General features: G+C 42.3%; 1 protein-coding gene across 1 annotated transcript; it reads left to right on the forward strand.

The window, feature by feature from the left end:
- Positions 1–1,657: 1,657 nt before the first annotated feature.
- On the forward strand, positions 1,658–21,390 carry slc4a8 (solute carrier family 4 member 8; the record flags this gene model as incomplete). Its single annotated transcript, XM_079265836.1, has 23 exons — positions 1,658–1,699; positions 10,463–10,544; positions 11,338–11,490; positions 11,949–12,084; positions 12,970–13,130; positions 14,909–15,085; positions 15,587–15,669; positions 16,255–16,412; positions 16,509–16,596; positions 16,720–16,866; positions 17,012–17,112; positions 17,584–17,758; positions 17,889–18,022; positions 18,122–18,367; positions 18,642–18,747; positions 19,099–19,260; positions 19,374–19,487; positions 19,586–19,747; positions 19,855–20,106; positions 20,210–20,278; positions 20,773–20,946; positions 21,060–21,191; positions 21,283–21,390. 23 exons carry the CDS (start codon positions 1,658–1,660, stop codon positions 21,388–21,390), a joined length of 3,162 nt encoding a protein of 1,053 aa, XP_079121962.1.
- Between the last annotated feature and the right edge of the window lie 5,374 nt (positions 21,391–26,764).

The following is a 26,764-nucleotide window of genomic DNA, read 5'->3' on the forward strand; positions in this document are numbered from 1 at the left end:
GCCGCGCGCGCACACACGGACCAACACCCAGTAGCTACATAAGGCATGTTAGGAAACACGTCAACAGTATAGGCTGAGGCTATATCCACGTTGAACGACCGTTGACTTACGGACCAGCTGTCAAACATAAACACTGCGCCTAAAATACATCTCAAACGAAAGCAGCCAACATTTGACTTGGAGCATTATCATACAAACCTAGAGTTGTCAGTGACTCGTGCACTCTGCCCATAAACTCGCTCAGTCCTGCTTCCCTCACGCTCCCACAGACCGTTCCCATAACAACCGTGCATGCTCCCACTAGAATGTTTAAAGTTTCCACAACAAGCGTACCCATGGAGAAACAGGACGCCGCGTGCAGGGTGAGGACAAATCGACCGCCTTTAGTTCAGCATGCGTTGAAGAACGTGGATCACTCAACAACTTCCAACACGTGCAGCGACACCTACTGAGCTAAATCCAACCAAGTGTTTGATATTGCGTCCGTTTGACAGGCGAACAGCCTCACAGTGTTGACCAATAGAGGAGGTTGCTTGATTTCACATTTTTTGCTTCCTTATCAAATTACAAAGCTGAATATGATCATTGTGTACAGTGTTGTTGCTTCTTCTAACACGTCCCTGCATTCACAAGTGACAATCAGCAGAGGTTTAAGAAAAAACGACCTGCCCTGCATCTTAAATAAACACATGTCATTCTGTCAAACACGTTTTACGCCATGTAGCCTACATGGATTATGACAAACATATATTTTTCTTAATGCTTTACCTTCCCACAAGATGGCATCCAAGGGTTTCTGGTTACGCACGAGTGTGTTACAAGATCAATAATGTCGCTGTTCTCGCTTTTTATGTGCGCACTGCTCACTTTGCATTTATTACTTTACTGAAGACTATATCTTAATTTAATTTACATAATATAATATAATATAATAATTCATAATAATAACATAAACCTCTGGATTTTTTAAATATCATTAGTTGATACAGTTGCAGGACTGTTACTTGTAATGGAGTGTTTTTTAATTGTGGTATTCATGTAAAGGATCTAAGCACTTCTCCCGCAACGTCTTCTGTCCATTCAATAAAATAAATAGGACCTAGGTAAAGAAAATCAAAATAGGCCAAGAAGTTCTGTCAGCATGGTTCTAATGATTGGGGTAGCGTTGTGAATGCAGGGACGTGTTAGAAGAAGCAACAACACTGGACACAATGATCATATTCAGCACATTTTAGGAACTGAAATGTGAGGAGCTGCTAAAACTGGACATGGTGTGTAGAGCAACGTACCTTTCCAAGCTTATCATTGTCATGGTTTCATTGTGTTGGGTAGCAGCAGCCCGTTGTGTGCCTCTGCGCTCTGATTGGCTGATGCTGCAGCGATGCTCTCTGCATCTTGCTGCCACAGCCAGGACAGCAGGGAGGCGCCGACGGGAAATCATCAGAACACGGGGAGGGCAAAATTACGCTTTTCACCGATTCCCTCATCAGGAAGAGATGTTCAATCTCACCATGTCTGCTGAAACAGAAGCAACTGCTGTTGCCAACTCGTGACCGCTTCTTCAAAAGGTCCTAAAACAGCGCCGAGTGGCTGATCGCCCCTTGAGCAAGTCTCACCTGTATACTTCGTGAACACTGAGCAGGTTCACCCAAAAGCCATGAGCTCGCCCGTCAACGACCCTGAGAGCCTGAGCTACCAGGTAAAGTGCCCTTTAAATGTTGAATGCATGGAGGGGTGCTTTGGCACAGACCTGCATGTACTCAAGCTCCAACAACTGTAGCCCTCAGTTTGAAATTATTCAATAGAAATTCATAATTTGTCGTATTTCAGGAACTATTTATTCACAGAAATGGTCCCATCCGTTGTCTTTGCCCCTGTTGTATTTCCCCGTGCATGTCATAGAATGCGGCAGTGTTTTAAATTGATCCGCTATTTGCACATTTTTTTGTATAAGCGGACTATCGTGCTCCCTCGATACTTCTTACCCTGCACAATGACGCTGTGTGCGGACTATGTTGTTGATACTGATATTTTGGGTCGCTAACACGTGCAGTAATGCCGCTGAGCGGATGACGTTGCGATGAACTGGGTTCTTTTTTGGCTGTTCCTGAAGCACACACACGTGTTCCAGCCACGACGATTGCAGCGGAGTATTGATCAGATATCGATGTGTTGTAACCGCATTCAAATGTCAACTGCCCGTCCTGAAGTCGCGTGTGTGAGAGGAATAACAAGAACGCGACAGTTTGCTGGGTTTTCAGATGGCTCTTAGACAGCGTGTATATTTGCCCTCACATGACCTTGACGCCATCGTGTGCCACACAGTGCTGATCCGCTTCTACTTTCCTACATGTGCGTTAATAGCCAATCCTGTCTGCAGGGGGAGGAAAGTCTGCAGTCAAATGAGCTTTTGAAGGTAAACATGGCATCATCCTTACTGTCTTGTTGATGTGTGATCCGTTATCACATCCCGGGTCGGCTGAGGAGTTGGAGGGAAAAGAGAAAGCAGTGAACAAATGAACCAGTGAGTACACTTGGCTGTTGAAGCTGACAGGCAGTAATGTTTGAAGCTTGATTGTAACATGCATGCAGTATCCCAGCGTCATGCCATTATGATGATATGTAATAACATCCGGTCTGGGGGCGGGAGACAGATGGAAGAGGAACAGAGGTGAGCTGGGAAGTCTCTTATGTGACTAGACAGCTGTCTGGCAGGCAGGGGAAATTTCCTGGAAGCGCACTCTTCAAACGGTATGCCAGTTAACTGTCACGACAGGAAACTCGTATCGTGTGTCCGTCCGCTATTTCTGTGACAGTCTGGTCAGTCAGCATGGACCATTCTCTCCACCTGAAGCCAGTCGAAATGTTTGCCAAAAAGCGCTGCTGAGGTGTCCCAAGTATAGTGGGGAAGGTAATCCGATCATTCGCTTGAGTGAAAGCAGCAATATGAAGATGTATAAATACTCAGCTGCAAGTAAAAGTTCTGTGTTCAAAAATCCACTTCAGGTGCCAATGCAGAAGGACATCCAGTGTTACATTCTTTATGTGTTGATTTATAAGCAGCACTTTGCAGCCATCATGTTGGTGGCCCTTAGCTTTCATAAGTACAGGACACCGTTATCGATTCTTCTTAAAATTGTATTTTTAGATTTATCATTTGCTCTTTAAAATTTCAGTAATTACTGACAAACAGCCATCACAAAGTCCTCAAGCTGAAGGTGATCTCTTCAAATTCCTTGTTTTGTCTGACCAACTCTCCAAAATATATTGCTGTATTTCTACAGTTAAAAAACTGCACACATTGTCATGTGGACTTATATCTGTGGCTCATCCCTTTGGTGAAACGGGGCATTTTGTGCACATAAAAATATAAGCAAAAAGATTATATTTTGTACAAAAATCTATTTTGAGCTCAACATGTTTGTTACAGTGTTTCCTTCATCCACATACGTGTTTATCATTGTGCACTTATGTGGTTATTACCAAACTTAATTTCTCTTATGTGCTTGAATTTCATTTTTTTTTCTGTGCTCAAAATGTGCCATCACACGTTGCAATGTAACTCCATAAAGTACCAGTACCTCTGCTTTGCTTTTAGGTTGTTAAGTAAATACTGTAATTAGTTTTCACCTCCGGTGTTAAGATCTAGATCTGCAGTATCGGGTTGCACGAGCAAGTCCAACATGCAGTGCCGTAAAGTACTTGTGACGGGCCCTGGTGCACGTTAGTATGACAGACCCCGGTGCCGCTAGATAGTTATGAAGCACACACTGTTGGCTGGCAACTGTTTATAACGAAGCAAATGATTCTAAATTAGGCCTGGCTACCTTCTCCTCAAGTTCTTTTCTCTCTTTTCTCTCCTTGCTGCCTCTTTTATGTTTGAAAAGCACGACTGCTAGTTTGGCATGATGCTGCGCTCACCTTGTCTCTACAGGTTAGACTGGCCACCATTTATTGTATCGTCACATGACTGAATGCAGACTTGATATTGGACAACATCAACATACATATTACCCAGCAATCATCATTTCAGTGTTTATGACAAAAATACCAAAGACATAAAAACAAATTGAAGTCAATAGCCTTTTGTAATTTATTGATCGTAGATGAAGCAGGTCATTTTGTTGTAGATTACTACTATTCTACCCTCGAAAAAATGAAAGCCATGACAGTCGGTTTGCTTCTAATTATAACAAAACATGTATTCCTCATTACTTAGTACATAGTACGTGTTATTAAAGAACAGCAAATCTATGTAAAAAAAACAAACCCCAAGAGAGCTAATCTTTATGCAAATACATCTAATGCCAAACTGCTGCTTCTTAACTGCGAAGGTGACAGTCAATGTTACACTTTGGATGAAATCATTGGGGAACTGTTGGACACTGTTCATTGTACTGTTTTTTACAAAGAGTCCTTCTAATGTAATCAGTCTGAGAAAGTCGCAATTTAAATCTTTTAAAGTACTCAATACTCCACATGATGTTTGAAACCGTTATAGTCATGCGACATGTGACCAAAGCCACCAGATTTGTTTAGTTTGCTTCGAGTAAAGATCCAGAGAGGTTTAAACTCCCCACCAGAACGCATATGAGTTAACAAAAGTCTCAAACAGTCGGTCCAGTTGCATTTCACTCAAGTGTTTGAGCTCTCATATGACCAGAGAATCATCCAGACACATGCAGTTCAGAGTGTTTTTCTTTTTGATTGAGAATATTCTTAAACAATTTATGGTCTCAATTTGACAACATACTTTGCAAAGTGTAACTCCAAAATCGGTTAAAATGATACTGTACCGTCGTTCTCCCACTAAACTAACTAAGGCTGCAGTAATCTGTCTGTAAAGAAAACAATTAGAGAGCGAGGGCTGTGGAGAGGCACAATTGTATGTGTGGCAAACAAAAGCTGCGAATGACTCATGCTACCCGTGGGCTGAAGCAGTCAAAACAACCGCCCCTTTCATCCTATCTCCTGCAGCTCTCTCCTCTAGTTCACGTATTCACCAGTACCTCTTCCTTTCATCCATTCATGTTAACCCCTCCTCTGAGTCAAGCACCGTCACGTGTGCCTCTACAGCAGGTTAGTGGTGGTGCAATGAAGGGGCAGCGGTAGCCCAACAACTCTCAGACACAAAGCCGTCTGGTCTGGAAGTGACAGGCCCAGTTGTCTGAGTCAGGATCTGTGTCCCTGCTGTCAGTTCAGGGTGCTTCTGGGAAGGGAGGAGCGAGGGGTCAGCGTCCAAAAACGGGGGGGGGGGGGTTTCCATGGATTTGCTCACACAAAAATAATGCCTGCTTCTTTCTTAGCCAAACTACGCGGCGTCTGTCATGTGTGTTGTCCCTCTGAATTCCAAACGTCTTCATATCAGCCCTCTGAAGCTCCTCTCACAGCTCCCTCACAGTCCTCATCGAGTGAAAGGACATTTTGTCACAGCACATTGATTGCCCCTCTTAGTCCGGAGAACTGGGATGCAAATCATTGCTGCTCTATTTGTTCAGGGCGATGACCAGTTCAATCGCTTTCACTGTAATGCACTTTGACATTACCTTCTGATTTTGCCTGAAGTTGTCGCCAAAAACACCCCAACTTTGGTCATACAGCAGTAGTCTGAGAATGTACGAGGAAGTCTCTTCTTTATATGCGATAGATGATTCTGAATTTACGGTTTACATATCACACCAAGGAATGAACCTGTGTGTGTCCACAGTCACCTTCTGCATCAATTGGAGGTTTATCAGCATCATAAGTAGGACACTGTGTGAAGTATCTTATTCTGCTCTGGGCATCTAACGTCTTTCTGGGACAATCTGCCCTGCCAGAAAATTCATCTTGTTTTTGTTTAGTTGTCAAACGTAGGCGAGTGATAGCATCTCTCTATTTTTGGCCTCTACATGCTGATACACTAGATTGGGGTGCTTAAAGGCACTGTGCATTCATAGAAGGATTAGTTTATGTTAGATTATCATCACTCACTAAATAATGTGAAAATGTGTCATAGACAAAACATTTCAAGGATAGGGTCAATGGGTAAGTTAAAGAAATAGGTATCCACATCAACATTTAAATAATGTTTTTCTTGCTGTGGCCTCATCATTCCCCCTGTACATATTAGCTATTAAAAGAGCCATTCCTAACATGCTTCCAAGTGATGTGGGACAAAATCCTTGTTTGGTGCTCTATACATTCCAAAGTTCATCTGAAGCTTATATGAGTCTGAGTTAGACAAATGAAGTGTCAACGTTTCTTTTAAGCACAAAATCCCCTTGTTTCTCCACCACAGCTCAGAAAGAAAACGCTGTCCGTGGAAACACAAAGAGGGAATTTCATACTAAAACGACTAACTTTGGAAGATACCCACTTGATTTCGAACATATTTTCTGTACACGAAACGAGTACTGTGACTTTTGTCCCCCATCACATACATTGTAAGAGCATTGGAAATGGATCTTTTAATGCCCCTTACGAACAGGAGGAATTAGTTCAGGAAGGAAAAACTGTGTCTCTGTGCATACGGGCAACGGATTATTATTTTACAACAGAACCCTATCATTTCATAGCATCACTGTGGAAAGATCTGAAGGGGCTCACTGAATATTTTGGGCCACAAATACTTGCCATGTAACGTGCCACTAAACCAAAACTTAACTGGAGCAAAATATCAAATAGTTAGAATACAGTGCTCTTAAGCTGGAATGTTTATTTTCTTTCCTTTTGTAAATTCACAGGACGGTATCCTCAGGCACTATAATGAGCTTCTTTTCTCATATCCAACCACGAGGCAGCTCCAATGCGTTTCCCACGGGTGGTTAACACTGTTATGCTTGTAAAGGACGGAAACTCAAGGACAGGCATCCATTTTGGGGCTAGTTGTGGACCGCCTCTACGGTTCAGTGGCAGTAATCTGTGTGGAAAATTATTCTGGAGTCATAAACCCTCCCAAGCACTGTGAGTGATCTGAAGCTTGAGGACAAGAGTGGAGGAAAAAGAGACTGTTGCCAGGTGATAGAAACAGGCAGCAGATCACAAATGCTGTGCCCTGTCGGTGGATAAGCACGCACACGTGCATGCTTTGGGGGTCACAGATGTGCTCACCCACAGAGAGAGAGTAACCTAAAGTGCCATGTGAGCTTTTAATTAGCTGAAGCCCATAATGTGACACAAGGGAGGTGAGGTATGAACAACAGGGAACCATTAACCCGTTAAAAACACATTCTTGCATGCGTTCGCTATTAAGAAGGTGTTGAACTGTGACTACCGGCTGTGAGTCATATCGTGTTATGGAGACCTTGGACTGAGGAGAAGGACGATCATATCCATGGCATTGACAACACAGAAGTGTAATCTGATCAACTTTATGGTATGTTTCATAGTTACCGCTCTCATAGTCTCGTTTAGGCCGTAGCAGGCAGATGTTTTCAGCAAGATGTTTTAAAAACTCACTGTACACTACCTGCTCTGCACCAAATGACAGACAATACAGTGTGAGCCACGAGATGGGGAACTAGTGGAGCATTTAGTAGCTAAAGAGCCAGATATTTCCCTCCGTAGTTCGTGCAGCCCAAAAACAGAGCTAGGGTGAAACTGTTTGCTAACACGCTCACCACATCAGCTTAAAAAGTATAAATAATGTCTCTGCTGCCCCCAAGTCAGTGATTCCAGCTTTAACATGGATCTAAATGCCATTGAACGTGTCACATGTCCAAATTTGACCAAATTCGACACGGCACTCCCCTGGCTCCTCAGCAATACATCCGCCACGTGTGAAGTAGGATGAGATTGTCAAGATATGCAAAGAACACGCAGACAAACGGAACGACAGCGATTACTTGGTTTATAGTTCGATGAAGAAGACATTTCACATACATGCTTTACATTCTAAATCAAGTGCTGGTTTAGAGCCTTGCTTAGGGGCACTTTGATGAATATACACATTCAAAAGCCTTCTTCTTCTGTCGCCGCACGACCATCCCTTGCATAATCATAATTATAAAACCATGAGTCACATTCAGGTTTTGGCTCAAGCATGACTTCTTAATTAAGTGGCCTTATTCTTTCCAAGGACAGAATTGTCTCCGGATTAAGAAGTGCTCAGTCATGGAAAGAAAAGATAAATCCCACAGCACTGATATGGTGGAGAAAGGAGGCAGGAAGGCAACGCCAGGCCACCCACACCTGTGAATTAAGTGTATGTATAAGTGTATGTCTTGGGATCCCAAACCTGTTTTCAACTGTTGTGTGAATTATAAGTGCCCGGCCGTGCTGATATTGGGCTTGGTATAAACAATTAAAAAAACAACACAGGAAGATGTTGTGCTCTGATTTCTTGCTTTTAATCAGGTCAGACTTTTATGTCTGAACTGCATGTGAATTTGTTTTCCTGATCACAATCTAGTGTTAATATGCTTAGCTGTTCTGTTTTTGTAGCATGAGAGGCTAAAAGAACGAGACAGAATACAAAAAACAGCTTTCGTGGAACTTTAGTGTTGGTGTAAATACAGTCTGAAATACACACACACACACACACACACACACACACACACACACACACACACACACACACACACAGCACCATTTATCACATTTCCTAACTGCAGGCGGAAATCAGCATGATTCAAATCTGGGATTTTTTTGTCAATAAACTGTGCCTAGTGTTTTATCAGCCAAACCCCAGGAGAACTAAGAAAAATCACTTCCTCCATACACACACAGTAATATACACAGGATATTTTTTGTTCTACGTCCTTGAAAAACTGTAATAAAATAACCAATCAATCACATGAACAGGATGTATGGTTTTACACTTCTCATAAGCCAAACCATAATGTTTTTTCACCAGAATAAATGAGGATGCTGCTCCAACAGACCAAGACATTTTCATTTCCACTCCACTTATGCAACTCTCAGCTCTCGCCAATTGCACTTCAGAAAGACAAGTTGTAATTATTCTTTCCTCTGTGGCCATCATGTAGCAGCCCGAGATGCTGCGTTCGCTGCTCTCTGGATATTGGACTGACCAATTACAGGAAAAGACTGCATGACAGAGACTGTGGATCACAGTGTTTGCCCCTCATTTTTAACCCTAAAAGTGACACTTATTGAATCGTCTGTCATTATATACACATCTATCTTTTGACGGACACACAAGCACATAGCAAATATATATACATGTATATTTTACAGGCACAACTGTAAGCTAACTATGAGTTTCATTGATGAACACGAACAATCGTATGTAGCTCCTCCTCTGTGACATTTCTCTCTCCATTCTGTCATTAAAAAGATTTCATTTTCAAACTGATTATTTTTTTTCTTAAGTAAGGTCAACACTCTACACTATTCATCATTTTTTGAAGCGTGGGTGTCAGTTTTGCCCCAGATATTTCAATCATCTGTAAGAAATTCTGCCTTCGCCACCCTCACACACTCTTGGAAAAGCATCCAGTACGTACAGATCATGTTCTCAGAGTGGGCGGAAGCATCTATTATGTAGAGAGCTGCATTTATATACCAGTGTGCCTGTGAGCATCTCCATCAACTGTTTGCATTTATTTATAGATTTTTGCTGTTGATTCTAATGACTGAAGCCAGCTTTTACATATGCTGACACACTTTATGGGTAATGTTGCATCCGGCATCCAGATCTGTGTCAAAGGTTAGCCCAGGAAACAAAGGGTGGCATACTTTGGTGCAGTGGTACACACTCGCCGTCTTTAACAGCATGTTTGGAGGTCACACAGATTAGAAATGAAAGATTTACTCTCGCTTGCACTAGACTCGAGGGATGAAGACAGATCCTGAAAACAGAGACGCTGCAGCAGCACAGTAGAGGTTCCCACAGCACTCTGCCCTCATTAGCATAGGACCAATACATGACCATGGATAACACTCGCCTCTGCACTTTGGCAAACAACACTGTTTCTGACAACGCCTCATGGCTGGGATAGTAAAACACAGTTGACATCCTGCGGCAGTCTCCCCGCAGCAGCAACCCTGATGGATGTGGCTCTCTGCTAATTTGATTTGATTTGATTTGATTCCTCCTCGATATTAGAGCCCAGCACATTTCACAACTGACTCATGCTCTGCTTAACTCTGGCGTGTGTGTGCGTGTGTGTGTGTGTGTGTGTGTGTGTGCCGCCTGCCTGTCTGTGCCAGACGGTCTGAGAATAGGCTGTCTGGAATTTGATGCGCATTGATGAAAAGCTGTTGCCCGTTTAGCCAATTAGTGGCTCTGTTACTGTGTGAGTAGTTTGTCTTTAACAGGACACTTCTGTATATAATGACCTTTGCACAGACCGATCTTGAAGGGCTGAAGGTTTTCTACAAAGTTGAACGTTTTGCATAAGAACAATCTGGCTGCTGGACACAAAGGGCATAGTAAAGAAACTTGTAATCGGCACTGAATATCCCTAAAAAGAACAGTGGCATTATACTTACATGTGTCTTTGTGTGTATCCATCAGAGGCCAGATGAGGAGGTGGTGGTAGACCAGGGAGGGACCAGCTCAGTACTGAACATCCACTATGAGAAGGAGGAACTAGAAGGTGAGTAACATGCAGTGGAAAACACTGCCGAACCCTTTACTGAATCCTTAAGTGTAGAATATTTATGTGAATGTTTGAAATGGTTTTGATGGGATAAGCTTTTGTTTCTATTGCCCTCGGTCAGATATGGGTGTTTGTGGGGCAACATTTATCAAAAGATAAGATGATCATTCATGAAGAATGATGTCTTTTCACATCTGATATTGATATTGTTAATAAATGCCGTGATTGAATAGAATATGTTTTCTATTTTTATTGTTTTACATGCCATTCAACCTTCACCTTTGGGTGATAAGGTTTGCAATTGACCAGTATGTCAGGGACACAGACAACACTACTGCTGCTCGTGGTAGTAGTATTTTATTCTAACAGTGCATTTAGTGCTTCTTGTGCCCACTGTGTTACCAACAACCTTCACAACTGCAGTTTGCAAGTTTTACCAGGTTTTGTTCCTTGGAAGTTGCCAAGAAGTAGAATAAAAATAATGTGTTCAAAAACAAAAACATTTTAAAGGTACAGCACAAAATGAAAGAACTGATCTGATTAAATATAAATAACAACAAAAAAACACTCTTAACATTCCCACAGTCAAAGTTAAAAATGACAGTCGTGATGTTTAAGTTGCAAACTTCATCAGACAAGACGTTCATTGTGAGATTTCTTTATTTACATTTACACAGTTTAGGAACACATCGAACAGCTCAAATGTTTAGATATTTATTTTACAATAAATCATGACTCTTAACTATTACTCAGTGATGAAAAGTAAAATCTCGTCTCGCCTCTCTTTCAGGCCACAGGGCTCTGTTTGTGGGGGTTCGGATGCCCAGGCAGAGCCATCGTCACCACAAGGCTCATGGCTCTCGCCACCGCAAGAGAGACAGAAGGGCGGGAAGCATCCCGACACAGCAAAGCGAGGAAAGTGAGACGGCCACGTCCAGTCATGGTAACACGCACAAAACCTCTTCTTCTTTGCTGACAGTGTCTTTTACTTTTCAAATCCAATGTTTCTTTAGGCGCATCCAGTGATTTATCAGTCAAAGAGAGAGAAGGAAAATGACTAATTATTATTTGTTGTACTGTCATGGCTCAGTGTAGAACATGCACGCTTACTTGCACATCCACCAGAGAGGAGGCGGTTGTTAAACAAAGCTTATCAATACTGCGGGCACTTCACACACACATACAAGCCCACTGATTAGCTTCCAAAGAGCAGGGACTGGTCAGCATGTTACATGTGTGTGTGTGCATGTGCTTAGGTGTGTGTGTGTGTGTGTGTGTGGACCCAGTAGTCATTTAAAAGGTGTGTATGACAAAGTAAGCAGTGTTGTGTGTGTTCGTGAAAGTCTTTTGAGAACCACTGTTCACCTCTCATTCCTCCCTCACATTATCTCCCTTCATCAGACACGCCGTCCCAGCGCGTCCAGTTCATTCTGGGCACAGAGGAGGATGCTGAACATGTGGCCCACGAGCTGTTCACTGAGCTGGATGAGATCTGTGTGAAGGATGGCAAGGATGCTGAGTGGAAGGAAACAGCCAGGTCAGGATTTCCCCTGGCAGCTTTTGCAACAATGCTTGGCAATAAAGCGTCTGACAGCCCTGCAGCTCTACAGCTGTAGTGATATTAAAACTGAGTGGATCATTCTTTGATCCTTTTGCTCAAAGTGAAAAGCACCAAAGGGAGAAGCAAAACACTGTGATCTCATTCATGCTGGTCATATGCCAAATCTCAGTTGCACATGCTAATTTCAAACCTTTCCCTCATATTGTGTGGATATTTATGTCAAAAGCATCTTTCCTGGGAGGGAATGGCGAAAGCACAACGTAGCATGATGTGTGTTTGTGATGGGAAAACATATTATATTTTATAATCGAATGCTCCATCCTTCCTGTCTGCATTGAACTGATTACAACTCTAAGAATTGCACTTAAAATGCTCTAAAGACCCAACATGGGAGTAAAACGTTCTTAAGACACATTCATCAAGCAACTCACTACTTACAGTGTAGGAGTAACTATTTATGAGCAACAAGTTATTAGTCATGCATGAGAAGCCAATCAGTGACAAACTATTTGTGCTCCTATTTTTGAAAAAGTTGTGAAATCCTAAATATCATCATTGGCATTTAACATGGGAGACAATCTTAAATATATTTGTAATAAAAAATAGTAATTCATAAACAAGGGATTGAATAATATATGTATTTATATATCTCAGATACCAGAGTATTTTATTTATTGATTTTTGTCTGGATATAATGAGAATTTTACCATCGCTACTTTTAAGAAACCTCTTGAGCTCTCTTAAATTTAGGAGCATTTTTAAGTTGTAGGAAATTTGATGAGCAGAATTCAAAAGAAAAAAAGTAATAACACTTCACCTTTTCTCCTACTTGCAAACTTCTCGCCTGTCTTTACCTCGCAGGTGGCTGAAGTTTGAGGAAGACGTGGAGGATGGAGGGGAGAGGTGGAGCAAGCCCTATGTCGCAACTCTTTCCCTCCACAGCCTGTTTGAGCTCCGCAGTTGCATCATCAATGGCAGCGTGTTACTTGACATGCACGCTGACAGCATCGAAGAGATTGCAGGTGACAATGCATTCTTATCTCAGTGCCAGAGCGCTATCTATTCCGAGAGAAAACGCCAAGCTCTGTCTGAACAATTTTTCAGAAAGACAAACAAGTTTTTATCATTGATGTAAGTGACTGGCTACACTTTTTCAAATGGATATGTGATTTCACAATTTGTTTTCCTGTCTTCTCGCTCCTGTCCTGGAGCAACTATTACATTCATTGATATAAAACAGGCTCCATATCTCAGCTGGAAGTCTTCTATGAATCGATTTATCCTCCTAACTAAGGGAGGACACACACCTTGAGTACATGTCTGCAGGGAGCTTCATCATCGTGCTGAATGCAGAAATGAAATGTACCAACAGACATGCACAGACTCAACTATCAATCACAGCACAGCCTGAATTACTGTCTTGAGATGTAAACACAAACAAGCACAACACTGTCTCGTGTCATTCCATACTTACAGTTCACCAGTGGCTGTAAAGACTTCAGCTGCATGGTTTTTCTGTGGTTGTGCTTTCCTAAAATACTGCAGCTGAACTTCTGTTGAATCTTATTTGCATCGAACTCTATAATTACATAAAGCTGCTGCCTGCACAGTTCAAGCTCATTTGCATGCAGAAACAGGATTGGATAAGCACTGTTCATGCACGTGAATGACCCCAGTTTTAAAATCTGACAGATAAACAAATGATTTATACACGAATACAAACATTCACACACAAAACTAAACAAATGCACAAATGACGAGTGCAAATGTTTTAGCTGAATGCTTCTGCAATTCAAATTTAGGTTTCACGTTCTTGTCCATGCACCAAACAGACGCACTTGTACAGTGCATGTGCATACACACATACAAAGGATCACATGGTTCAAGGCTCCCTATCAATAAGTCTTCCTCTTGGTCATATTATGACCCTGATTTACCTTGTTGCCTGCAATCATTCCTCTTCTCCTGCTCTCCAGCGCTCTTCTGACTTTCCTCTCTTGTCCATGTGACTCCTGCCAGCAGCACCTGGACTCAACAAGAGTAGCCGAGATGGTAGACAAGATAGAGGCGAAAAAGTTATTTATTTCTTTACTTGTTTGATTTTGAAAGCGTGGCAAAAACTGAGACCAAGAGACTGTAATAGGAAATGCTTGAAGTAGCATAAGATGCGTATGCCAGGTATTATTGAATGTATCTCATTATCGTATGAGTAACTGATGGTCACCAGTCAAGTGATACACCGGAGGAGGCAGAGCTGTTGATGTCGTGTTAAATTAGAGGCGAAGTGATCCATCCAGTGTGTGTGGAGGCTACGTTAGCTGTAGCATTTGTGTGTTTTGATTTAATTTCAGGTGGTTCTCTTGTCACCGTCCTTGTTGATTATACTGGCGCTGAGCATCACATATTATCACTGGTCCTGAAGCGTGCTCAGAATTAATGCAGGCACTGCTAGTGTGTGTGTGTGTGTGTGTATCAGGCAGACACTTTTATTGAGTGTGGAGGAGGGAAGGAAATAAGGAAGGAAAGAGCTGGTGCTGACTCAGCAAGTGAAATAGAAAAGACTTGGAAGGGAGGAGAGCAGAAGGGGTGAGAGAGGTAAAGAGATGGTGATTATTCTCTGCAGTCCCACATGACTTGATATGTTCGCCAACGCAATAAACCAAATGCAAAAACATGTATTGCTTTAAAATGGGAATCAGATGTCTCTCTCTCACTTGGAATGTGGCTCTCTCAAATCAATATTTGTATACCTTCAGAGGAAATAACTTCTCATGCGTGTTTCTTTGTTCGCGTGTTGCAGACATGGTGCTGGACCACCAGGAGGCGTCCCATGAGCTGGACGACACTGTGAGAGTGAAGGTGCGTGAGGCTCTGCTGAAGAGACACCACCACCAGAATGAGAAGAAGAAGAACCTGATGCCCATCGTGCGCTCCATCGCTGAGGGAACCCGCAAACACTCAGAGACCCATCTGACAGGTGGGTGACAAACATTTCGTCGTCACAGATCATTTCTTGGTATGACTCGTATGTAGAAATCCACTGTCATGGATTTAAACTGTAATTACTTTTGTACATCTGGCTACAGAAACAGAAAGTCATGGACATATGAGTTGACTTATAATTACTTAAGTTAGAGACAGGTCTGCTTGATATGATAATTACATAAGATTTAAGATTTTTTTATCAGAATGATGGACGTAGACAAACTAATAAAAGTCGACATAGAGGAGACTAAAAGCAACAAGACTAAGTAACAGACAGACACATACAAAAGCAGGATTTCTACGCAGTGACATTTAATGCTTTCAGAAACGTACTGCCAAAGCCTGTTTCCGAACAAACGGGCGATATATTGCCTTACTGGCGTTTTTTTACTTTGCACTTGGCAGGCCAATAGATATTTGCACTAACTCAGATTCTCTCTCTCTGTCTGTCTCTCTCTCAAACACACATACACACACCCTTACTGTCTAACAGGGTCAGCCACATCTCCCCACCCTCCGGCAGCTACAGAACCCGCCAAGAATGGTGGCGGACAGGACGCCACTCAAACAAGCAAAGTAAATAAGCAGGCAGTCAATAATGTGCTGCAGTTCGTTCGGTGCACAGTTTACGTTTATCAGTAGATGTTGTGAAGACCACAATAAAACTTGAAGATATAAAAGGGTGGATTAACACTTTGGACAACAGCAGTGGTTTTTGCTTGTATATTTGTTCTATATGTGTCTTATCTATAATCAATGTTTGGTGCACTGTGCTGTCAACAATTAGGTCACATAGTTCCCTCTAGGAAACAACAGGAGAACTACATTTGTTCAAAGTGCATCCCACAGCAGCAGCTCATCACTGCAAGACTGTTAAGTACAGCCACAAAGGGCAAAGATGAAAGCTTCCATTCAGCCATTAACTTCCACCAGGGATTTTTGTGCATATCTGTACAGTTTAATATCCTGAGCACTGAAATGCTAGCTGGGTTCTCTGGCATTCTGCTGCACCTGTGGTGGGACAGCTTTATGTACATTAACGACATTTCTATTTGCATTGTTAGTTCTGAAGTTACAGGATGCAAGAATCTCAGTGCACCGCTGGATTTAAGTCTTTTTTTGTATTCTTAACTGATGTTAACTTCTGACTTGTCTCACCAGGTTGACACGCACTTTATGAAGAAGATCCCAGAGGGTGCAGAGGCCTCCAATGTATTGGTGGGAGAACTGGACTTCCTGGAGAGGCCCATTGTGGCCTTTGTCCGCCTCTCCCCTGCTGTGCTGCTCACCGGACTCACTGAGGTCCCCATACCTACCAGGTAGACGGCCACCATGGTTAAGTCATGAAATCAAATGTCAATTCAGTAATCCGGGAATGCTTGATATACTCTAAATCATCTGCTGACAAATATCAGGTTCCTCTTCATTCTCCTGGGCCAAGATGGAAAGGCTCAGCAATACCACGAAATTGGACGCTCTATGGCGACCATCATGACAGATGAAGTAAGAAAGCTCTGCCAAGTCAAATCGAACTCAGAAACTTTCACAGAACAATTCAAATCCCAACATCTGTATTGCGATGGCAGGCAGTTAAGCGTCCCCTGCCCTCACTTGTGTCTGGACCAGATCTTTCATGATGTAGCCTACAAGGCAAAGGACAGAAGTGACCTGCTGGCTGGGATCGATGAGTTTCTAGATCAGGTGACGGTTCTACCACCAGGAGAGTGGGACCCCTCCATCCGCATTGAGCCCCCAAAGAGCGTCCCCTCTCAGGTACACAGCTGTGATGAGATTTACTCTTCAGGTTTGAATTTTAGCTAGAACGTAGATGCAACCAAGAGTGGATGTATATGTATGTAAATGTTGAGCTTTTTTTTTTTTTTTCGTCTGTTCCTGGACTGGCATTGGATACCTGCAGGAGAAGAGAAAGATGCCAGGAGTCCCTAATGGCTCAACCTGCCAGGTAGAGGAAGAACTACATGCTGAGCACCACGGACCAGAGCTACAGAGAACGGGAAGGTGAGCTGTTATCTGCAGGTTAATGACACAGGCTTGTTGCTTCAGTAATGGCTTCTATAATACAAGGTTAAAATACAACAATACAGACAAATTCAGGTTTCAAAAATAAAAATATTTGATCCCCACAACTGGGAAATAACATAGATGTAGACTGATGTGCTGTCTTCCAAACCGGCTGTGGAGAACATGGATTTAGCACCTGTTTTGTTTACTGAAGGGATATGTCGCTGGGGCTAAAGAATCTAAACTTTGATTTGTGAGGCGCTGACGTGGGATAAGAAAGTGACAACCCAAGTGTGATAGCCTAAAAGAAAAAAACATGCACCAAAACACTTTTTAAACCTTGATGTAGAATTGCATTCGAGGACACTTGGGTGTGTCAGCTTGATATTATATCTCTACATATCTATTTCTGATCATATCTGTTCTAAACTGCCGCGCCCCTCTTTTTTTGCTGTGTACCGTGACCAGGTTGTTTGGTGGTCTGATACTGGACATCAAGAGGAAAGCGCCGTTCTATCTGAGTGACTTTAAGGATGGTCTTAACCTCCAGTGTGTGGCCTCCTTCCTCTTCCTCTACTGTGCCTGCATGTCTCCTGTCATCACCTTTGGAGGACTGCTGGGGGAGGCGACAGAGGGACGCATCGTAAGGGCACGAACACACTCAGACACAGTAACATCCTGCAGTGGGATTGGAAGATTATGAATACAGTATGGACAGTGTACATGTTACTGAATACGAGACATACACTCTGTATTTCCACCATGTGTTGTAGAGTGCCATAGAGTCCTTACTCGGTGCGTCTATGACTGGAGTAGTCTACTCTGTGTTTGCTGGTCAGCCTCTCACCATTCTGGGCAGCACAGGTCCTGTGCTGGTTTTTGAGAAAATCCTCTACAAGTTCTGCAAGTATGTATGACAACAACCCGTCTGTGACATTTGTATCATCACCACTGTAGTCGACTGGTTATGTAGTCCCTGTATTCCTCTCTTCTCTTTTCACATCAGGGACTACGACCTGTCCTATCTGTCTCTGAGGACTTGCATCGGCCTGTGGACGGCCGTGCTGTGTTTGATTCTGGTTGCCACTGATGCGAGCTCGCTGGTGTGCTACATAACTCGGTTCACAGAGGAGGCCTTTGCCGCCCTGATCTGCCTCATCTTCATCTACGAGGCCTTGGAGAAGCTAATCCACCTGGGAGAAGTCTACCCCTACAATGCAAACAGTGATCTAGACAAACTCACACTGGCGTAGTGAGTAACACAATTTTCACTTTGCGGGCTCATATGGCAGATTTTTCATTTTTCATTGTTTGTTGTCCTTTAAGAATATACAGCTGTCGTTCTCTCTACAGGCCTCTCTTCACATTGTGGCTTCACCTTTGCTCTCTCCACGTTTCTGCTCTCCTCTACAAGCCTTCAGATCACATCCTAGAACGCTGTTCCCTTCATGTCTGGCCTAATTTTAGTGATAAAAGCCTGCAAGCCCAGTTTTGTAAATCAGTGTTGTGCTGTCCATTCTCTGTAGCTGTAGGTGTGCAGAGCCTGATAACCCCAGTAATAAAACCTTACAACTGTGGAGCGCGAGAAACATCACAGCAGCTGAAGTACCCTGGACCAACCTTACTGTCAAGGTAATGTAACGATGTGGAAACACACACACACACACTCTGACACCTAATCTCAGTGTAACTTCCACATGAGCACACCCTGCTTTTGCTCCAACGGGTTTACTTTTGTTAACATTCAACTAACCCACTCACCTTCCCGTGGGCAGCTCGCCTCTCACAAGGACGTCTGATTGACTAACCTTTCACTGCTGTGTGTATAACTGAGCACACTAAAAGCTTGTCTTGTTTCTTTAAGCTTTGTAGACTCCTTCCTGTCCGTCATATCATTTAGATAAAACAGCCTTTTGATTTATTTTTACGAGAGTCAACTGAGGCAATTTTGTTCGAATGTAACCGATCTGTAAATCTCCACAGGAGTGTATCAGTCAGCAGGGCCACTTTGTTGGGACAGCATGTGGCCACCATGGCCCCTACACCCCAGATGTTCTCTTCTGGTCCACCATCTTGTTCTTCTCGACTTTCTTCATGTCTGCGTTCCTCAAACAATTCAAGACAAGTCGTTATTTCCCCACCAAGGTATTCGAAGTATATGACTGCTCGCTAAGCAAAGGTGTGACCAGATATTCACAAACCTGACATGCCGCATCAGTAACCACCGACCCCTTGGTGTTGTTATCTCTCCTGCCCAGGTGCGATCCATGATCAGTGACTTTGCGGTGTTTCTCACCATTGCCGTCATGGTTCTGCTTGATTATGTCATTGGAGTGCCCTCCCAGAAGTTGAAGGTGCCCAGCAAATTCCAGGTATCGAGGAATTAATGATTATAGTGCGGCCCTTAATATGAACGCCACATGCTCATGTGTGAATCGTGGCCTCACTCCACTCTATTGTGATCTTCCAGCCTACCAGAGATGACCGAGGTTGGTTGATCAATCCAATAGGAAGCAACCCATGGTGGACAGTCCTGGCTGCAACTATTCCTGCTCTTCTGTGCACCATCCTCATCTTCATGGACCAACAGATAACTGCCGTCATCATCAACCGCAAAGAGCACAAACTGCTGGTAAGACAATATACATCTGCTTTGCACTGTTGCTTCCAACAGCTAGTGAGCTGCAAACTGTAGCTCAGCTATACGTGTACGTAACTGACCGTCTCTCTGGTTTGCAGAAGGGCTGTGGGTACCACCTGGACCTGCTCATCGTCGGAGTGATGCTGGCGGTGTGCTCCATCATGGGCTTGCCCTGGTTCGTAGCAGCCACGGTGCTGTCCATCTCTCACGTCAACAGCCTGAAGCTGGAGTCAGAAAGCTCGGCTCCAGGAGAGCAGCCTCGCTTCCTGGGCATCAGGGAACAGAGGCTCACTGGCCTGGTCATCTTCCTGCTCATGGGCTGCTCTGTATTCATGACTGGAGCTCTGCAGGTTAGTCAGACAAGCGATGCAATAATGCTGCTCCCCTCTGGCTGGGATATTTTGGATAATGTTTGTCATCAAAGCTCATTGATGTATTTTGTTTTTTTCCCAGTTCATTCCTATGCCAGTGCTGTATGGTGTTTTCCTTTACATGGGAGTCTCTTCATTAAAAGGCATACAGGTAACGTGAAATGTGACACAGGAACAATATCCTTTATGGTAAAATAAAAATATTTACAATAGAGACACTGAAGTACAATTAGAAGATGTCTGACTTTTGCACCCCCTGGTTGTAGTGGAGTGTGTTGTCGTGTTTTTTACAGTGCGGAACTTGCAATAAACAGATATGTGTTCAACTTTTACTATGTTCATACCGATTGCTTCAGCTGGGAGTCATTCAAATACAAAATGTCCGAGGTTATTCGTATGCCCTCTCCATCTTTTTAATTTGGCCGTCCCTGTGACGCCCTCTCCTGATCTAATTAATTCCGTTCCATTTCAGTGAGGCCTGACAGTTGATTGTCAGACTAATCCAACTCAATGTGTCATTCATAAACACTTTCTCTCTCTCTTGCCATATTTACCACCTGTCTTCCTTCTCTGATCTCGTTCATTCATCTCTCTCCTCGTCCCTCTTTCTCTCTAACTTCTCCACCAACTGCGGCCACTTCTCAGTTCTTTGACCGTCTAAAGTTGTTCGGCATGCCGGCGAAGCACCAGCCAGACTTCATCTACCTGCGTCACGTCCCCTTGAGGAAAGTGCACCTGTTCACTCTGACACAGCTCACCTGTCTGCTGCTGCTCTGGTTCATTAAGACCTCACCTGCCGCTATCGTCTTCCCAATGATGGTGAGCTGGCAACCGCCAACCTCCTCTCGCTCTCTCTCTCTCTCTCTCTCTCTCTCTCTCCTCCCTCCCTCCCTTTTAAAAATTTTAAAAACCTTTTCCTCCTGTGCCTGAAGGTGCTGGCTCTGGTTTTTGTTCGCAAACTGCTGGACTGCTGTTTCTCCGACCGAGAGCTAAGTTACCTGGATGACTTAATGCCTGAGTGGAAGAAAAAAAACCTTGATGATGCCTCCAAATCGATAGAAGAGGTAGTCTGAATGGAATCTTGAAATACACAGATGAAAATGAATAAACATGCGTCTATTGACTGCACGTTTGTGGCATTGATGTGTCTTGTAGGAATCACAGATTATGCTCACTACAACAAAGGAAGATACAACTGCTGTTCAGATTCCCATGGAGAGTAGCAAGCGCGCCCAGACCCTCAAAGCACATGACCTCAGGTGAGCACACACACACTCAAATGGACAGGATGGACACCAGATGATCAGAGTGGTAAGATTATGAGAGAAATGCTTCACTTTCCTGTCAATCTATATGCACGCTTGTCTTGTTTGGTGTGTGGTGATCTGCTGTCAAGTGCACCATGTGAATGCTAACACACTGAGACCTCTCCCGAAGCAACCAACTTACTCCCAACACTCTTCTTTCTGCTCTCACCCTCCTTTCCCTCTCCCTGCTCCTTAGGTGTGACCCCTCTGATATTAATATATCTGATGAAATGTCTAAAACCACCGTGTGGAAATCCCTCAACTCCAATCAAAGGGACATTTGTCCCGTAGCTGCTAAGAAGGCAAGGCCATACCCTCTTTTTCCTCACCCCGTTACCTGGAAATATTCCCGCTGCACATTGATGTCACTCACTTCTTTTGTGCTGCGCTATTGTTGCAATGATTGGTAATTGCAAATTGAGGGCAGCCAAACGGTGCTCTGTGCTGTGTTAATTCTGGGTTTGTGTGTTTTTCTCTGCAGGATTGAAGGGATTGCGTTCATAGACGAGTAAAAGATGTCCGCAGTCTTGACACGTTCTGGACCACAGGACACTGTGATTTGGCTGCTTTGACCGTCAGCCACTTCAGTGCTTAGAGAAAAAGGTCTTGATGATTGCAACCAGCTAACAGCAACACATAATACAGAGAAAGAGAACGTAGCACACGCACATAGATAGACATACACATGCACTTTTATCTTTGCGAGGACTAGAAATATTTTTTAAAGCGTATTTGTTTAAAATAAAAACGAAACTAATTCCAACTCTGATCCCTTGACTATAAACTAGCACCAACCTCAGCAACATTCATTTTATTTTGACCAGTTTAACCAGTTAGGAAAACCCTTGTCTCAACCATCATCTTCTACTTGAAGTTTTCTACTAAACCAGTCAGGGATGAAAGCCCTTAGTGATAAGTTCTGGCCTGTACGCTAAAGCCTTTGGCTTTCCATCTTAGTTGTGACATTGAAGGATGATATAAAGGAGGAAACTTTAAGGAATTCTCTTCTCCAGCACAATTCACCCGTGAGTATCAAACAGCTCCAGTTTTAATTAATTTGTATCTAATGATGTGATCAAGAGACACATCCTGTTGCAGCCACAGTGACAGTAAATAATGAAAGACACTGAGATATTTGCTGATTCACACCTGACAGCCATGACTTTAATCAAAAGTAATTGAGATGTAACATCTCAAACAGCCTCACACCACGACAGTTAGACAGTAATTCAGTGTCACTGGTCTGTCTATCTCCAAAAATGTCAGCCAAAAAGTCTGGATGGTGTTTTTAACTCATGGGACACCGCTGTTGTTTGTTTGTCATTGTCTGTAATTAGCTTACAGTTGCTTATTTACACATCCAGAAGATTTGAATCAGCATTAGCATTCTTTTTTTTCCCCTGATGAATGTAAGTCCAATATTCACTCTGCTTTTAGCTCTGTTTTTGTTTCTAGACCAACTCCTGGGGAAATTATGGTCTTTTTAGCTGCTAAATGCTGCACCAAGTTCACCAGCTCGTTGCTCACTTTGTTTATCAGCTGTTTGGTACTGAACAGGTAGTTTACAGTGGATTTTTAGAGTAGTTTCGCCAAAAACAGCTGCCTGTTGCAGTTAAAAACAACCCCATGAGAGGCGTAAGAGTGAACTAAAACAGTAAAGTTATGGGCTAAGAGCAGAGGGATACTGCAGAGTTGGATGATCACTAGCGACCCCATTCAAATAGAACTAGTCATGTGATCACTGTTATAAAAATAAGAACAGACGCACAAAGAACTCTCAACTCCCCCTTTTCACTCTCTCAACAGAAACAACACCCAGGTTTCAAAGGCCACTGTACACTTAGCTGGACTTCATGATGGAGAGTAAATGCTCCTTTAAATGAAACCAGGTTCTTTTAAAAATACATTGCAAGTTCATTAATACATAGACAAATCCTCTTTTGGAACATAGAACTTTGTGTCAGTTTTGTGTGATGATGTAAACTGAAAACTGTAAATGTTAGAAGACCCACTTCAGTTGAAGCAGCGGCATCAATAACGTGTTTTTTTTAAGGTGTAATCTTTTTCCCTTCATGGACGTTTGTCTTTGAACTAATAGTTGTGTACGGTAGAGGCTGTTCTACAGAATATTTGTCATGTGTTAGTACTGTGTCTTATTTCTTTACCTCAGAAGAGTTCATGGATGATCCTGCAAGGCACTTTGGACGACGTCAGTTCAGGGGAAACCAGAGCAGAGAAATGGTGTGCGTGTGTGTGTGTGTGTGTGTGTGTGTGTGTGTGTGTGTGTGTGTGTGTGTGTGTGTGTATGTGTGTGTGTGCGTGTGTGTGTGCAAGAGAGAGAGAGAGAGAGTGTGTCTTTGAGTATCAGGAAAGGGGGACTGCAGGACATTCTTTTAAGCAATAATTTACCCCAAATCCAACCTAACTCTTTGTTTTATTTTTTTGTGCCAGTGCAACATTTTATATCTTCCCCATGTGATGTAAAGTTTAATATTTGAAGCCTTTACATATGCCAACACTTTAGATATGCCAAAAAAAGTAATCTTACACTCAATTAAAAGGAGACGTATTTTTCCTTCATTATTTGGATTAGATGGATCTTTAAGGGGAGAATATAAATAGATTAATACAAATAAAAGTCATTCATTTAAAATATTTGATCCGTTATTGATGGATTAACATAGTCGTCTTTAAAATCTATAAACTCCTTGACTTACTGTCCGGTTAAATATCAATCAATGAGTTTTATTACCATTGTCACAGCTACATCATCCATAGTACACATCATTTCTATTCAAGTGACTTAAAAGTGCACAAGTACAGTAGTCTGTTTCTGTAACATCACATGCAGTAATACCTATTCCAGGACGCATATGAAAGTATTGAACATTGTGTTTGCTGTCATGTACCTCTGCTTTGACTTTTGAATGTGAATATTCTTTGTGTGTCCATAACTAAACTAAAAACGGCATGACTAAATGTTCTTCATTGTGTAACTAAATATATTCTTCATATGAGTATGGTCAAACTAATAACGTCTACATTTAGAAATCTAGACCAAATTGTGGAAACGCTTTTGAACATCCAGTGACTGTAGAAGTGCTTTCACAAAAGAACTTAACTATTCAGCAATAGTTCAACTCATTTTGATGAGCATCATGTGTCTTCAAATAGATTTTCAAATCATTAATGTATATTTGAATGAATACTGTATGTTTACAGCATTTACATATGGCCGAGAGAGTCATACATTTCAGTGAATGTGAGTATAACATCATAGAACACATGACCACTTCCTGTTGTGTTGTCATTTTTTGTTTGTTTTACCTTTGATCACCTTACACCTTTTAAAAGCTATTAATGAGGCACGGGTTGTTGAAAAAACGTCACCATGATTGTGTCCGATTTTGTATAATTTCTTTGTCGCACAGCAAGAGACTCGTGTTTCAAATTCTCTCCTGCCAGAATCCCTACTTAATTTTGACATGTAGTTAAAAGTGAAAACTGTGCACTGTGAAGCGATGTAATTCCAATGAATATTAGACAAAACGTGTGTCTGTTTCAAGGAGAAAGTCAGGGTGACAGAAAAAGAAAAGGATGAAAGAGAGAGATGTTAGAAAGTGGGAGGCTGTACTGCAGTAACCTTAATCTTATCGTCTTGGAGCCATAAAAAGACCAATGCCTTGTCTATTCAACCACTGAATGATCAGTCTTGAGCAAAATAATTTGACATGTTTTATATGTATATGTAATTTAATTTTGATTATGGAAAATGGAAAATAAATAAGTACAGCTGAAATGAACTGAACTATTGTTTTACTTATTGCATCTTCTTTGGGTATATATAATTTGATTGGACAGTAAGAGATGTGTTTACTTGTTCAAGCTTTAATGTAAATGGAATGACTTGGTCCACGAGGTGGCAGCAGAGTCACAATTCTTTGAAGTAGATTGTGAGGACTTTGTCCTCAATAGTTCAATTGAAGACTATATCATCATTTTAAGAAAGACAAACACTGACCCCAGCCCCGGATGCAGGGGATTAACCACATGCGGTGTCTAAACCTCCTTCCTCACTCTTTTACCTTACTCCCAATCTCTTGGAGCTCTTTCCATTTTCATTGAACTCCCCCCCCAAACCCCTCCCCCTCTCCTTGTGCCCCACCCCTCCCCCCGTTTTTTTATCCTAAGGTGAGAACACAGTGTGCACATCTGGAGGTGATTCTGATTGCAAAGGAGTAGCCTGTGGGAAGGGTAGGAGGTTAAAGATGCACTGCACCCTGTATGTATATATCTATGTGTGCATGTGTGCCTTGAGGGTGTCATGTGATCCTGACTCCCAAATGCTCCTGATTACAAACAGCTGGCGGGCTGTGGCCTTGACCAATGAGAGGAGCTGTTGGCTATGACATCAGGTGGAAGGAGGGAGGTGGATAGGATATTTTAGCTGTTTTTTTTTTTTAAAGAACCAATCAGCTGAGGAGGGACCCTGGCCTTAATGTCTCTGTCCTAAGACTTAAGCATTCAAAGAAATCCTTTGTGTTCATGTAAAGGTCCTCTAACTGGAGCTGACATGCAGATAGGAATGTATGTTTTTCTTCTGCAGGACTGTCACAAAAATGCTAAATGAATAGCAGTAATTTGTGGTGTGAATGTTATTAAAATGACTTCTTTAACATACAGTCAGCTTATTTAAGATTGTGTGCAGCCTGTGCAGTAGAAGGTCTTCACCGTGGGAAAAGCATAGGTGTGTAATTAATAATATGAATGATATCCTCTGTTAGGTTTGCCACTAAGCCATGAAGGTAAGCCTCATATCTGAAACTGACACACCTGAATGGAATGTGGCCTTCATTATAGTAGCATCTGTGTTTGACATTTAATACCTTTAATTGCCTCACTTTTCTGCCTTTTTTATGTCTTTGGGGCAATAATAACAACAATCAATGTTATTTCGTTTCACCGACCCCACAGTTGTTTTTAAATATAGGCCTCTACCAAACAATTGGTAAAATCATAATACATTTACAAACACCAAATACATAAAAAGAAAACTTACAAACCTGTTTCATGAATCGCATTGAGGGCCGATATGTAAAGAGAGAGACTGAAGGAAAATAACAGAACAAACTGCAGTTTCTTGGAAATTGTGTGATCAGTCAGATGTTAAGGGACACACCAAACAACACAGTCATTGAGTCAGTTCATAGCACAACTACACTATTGTGCTATGTGTGATTTCAATAATATCTGACATTTGATTTCCATTTTTTTTCTTTTGTATTCATGGTGATTCAACCATTTATGCATCCATGTGAAAACACTGGCAT

This window comes from Melanostigma gelatinosum (assembly GCF_949748355.1).
Source record: "Melanostigma gelatinosum genome assembly, chromosome: 3".
Taxonomy (NCBI): domain Eukaryota; kingdom Metazoa; phylum Chordata; class Actinopteri; order Perciformes; family Zoarcidae; genus Melanostigma; species Melanostigma gelatinosum.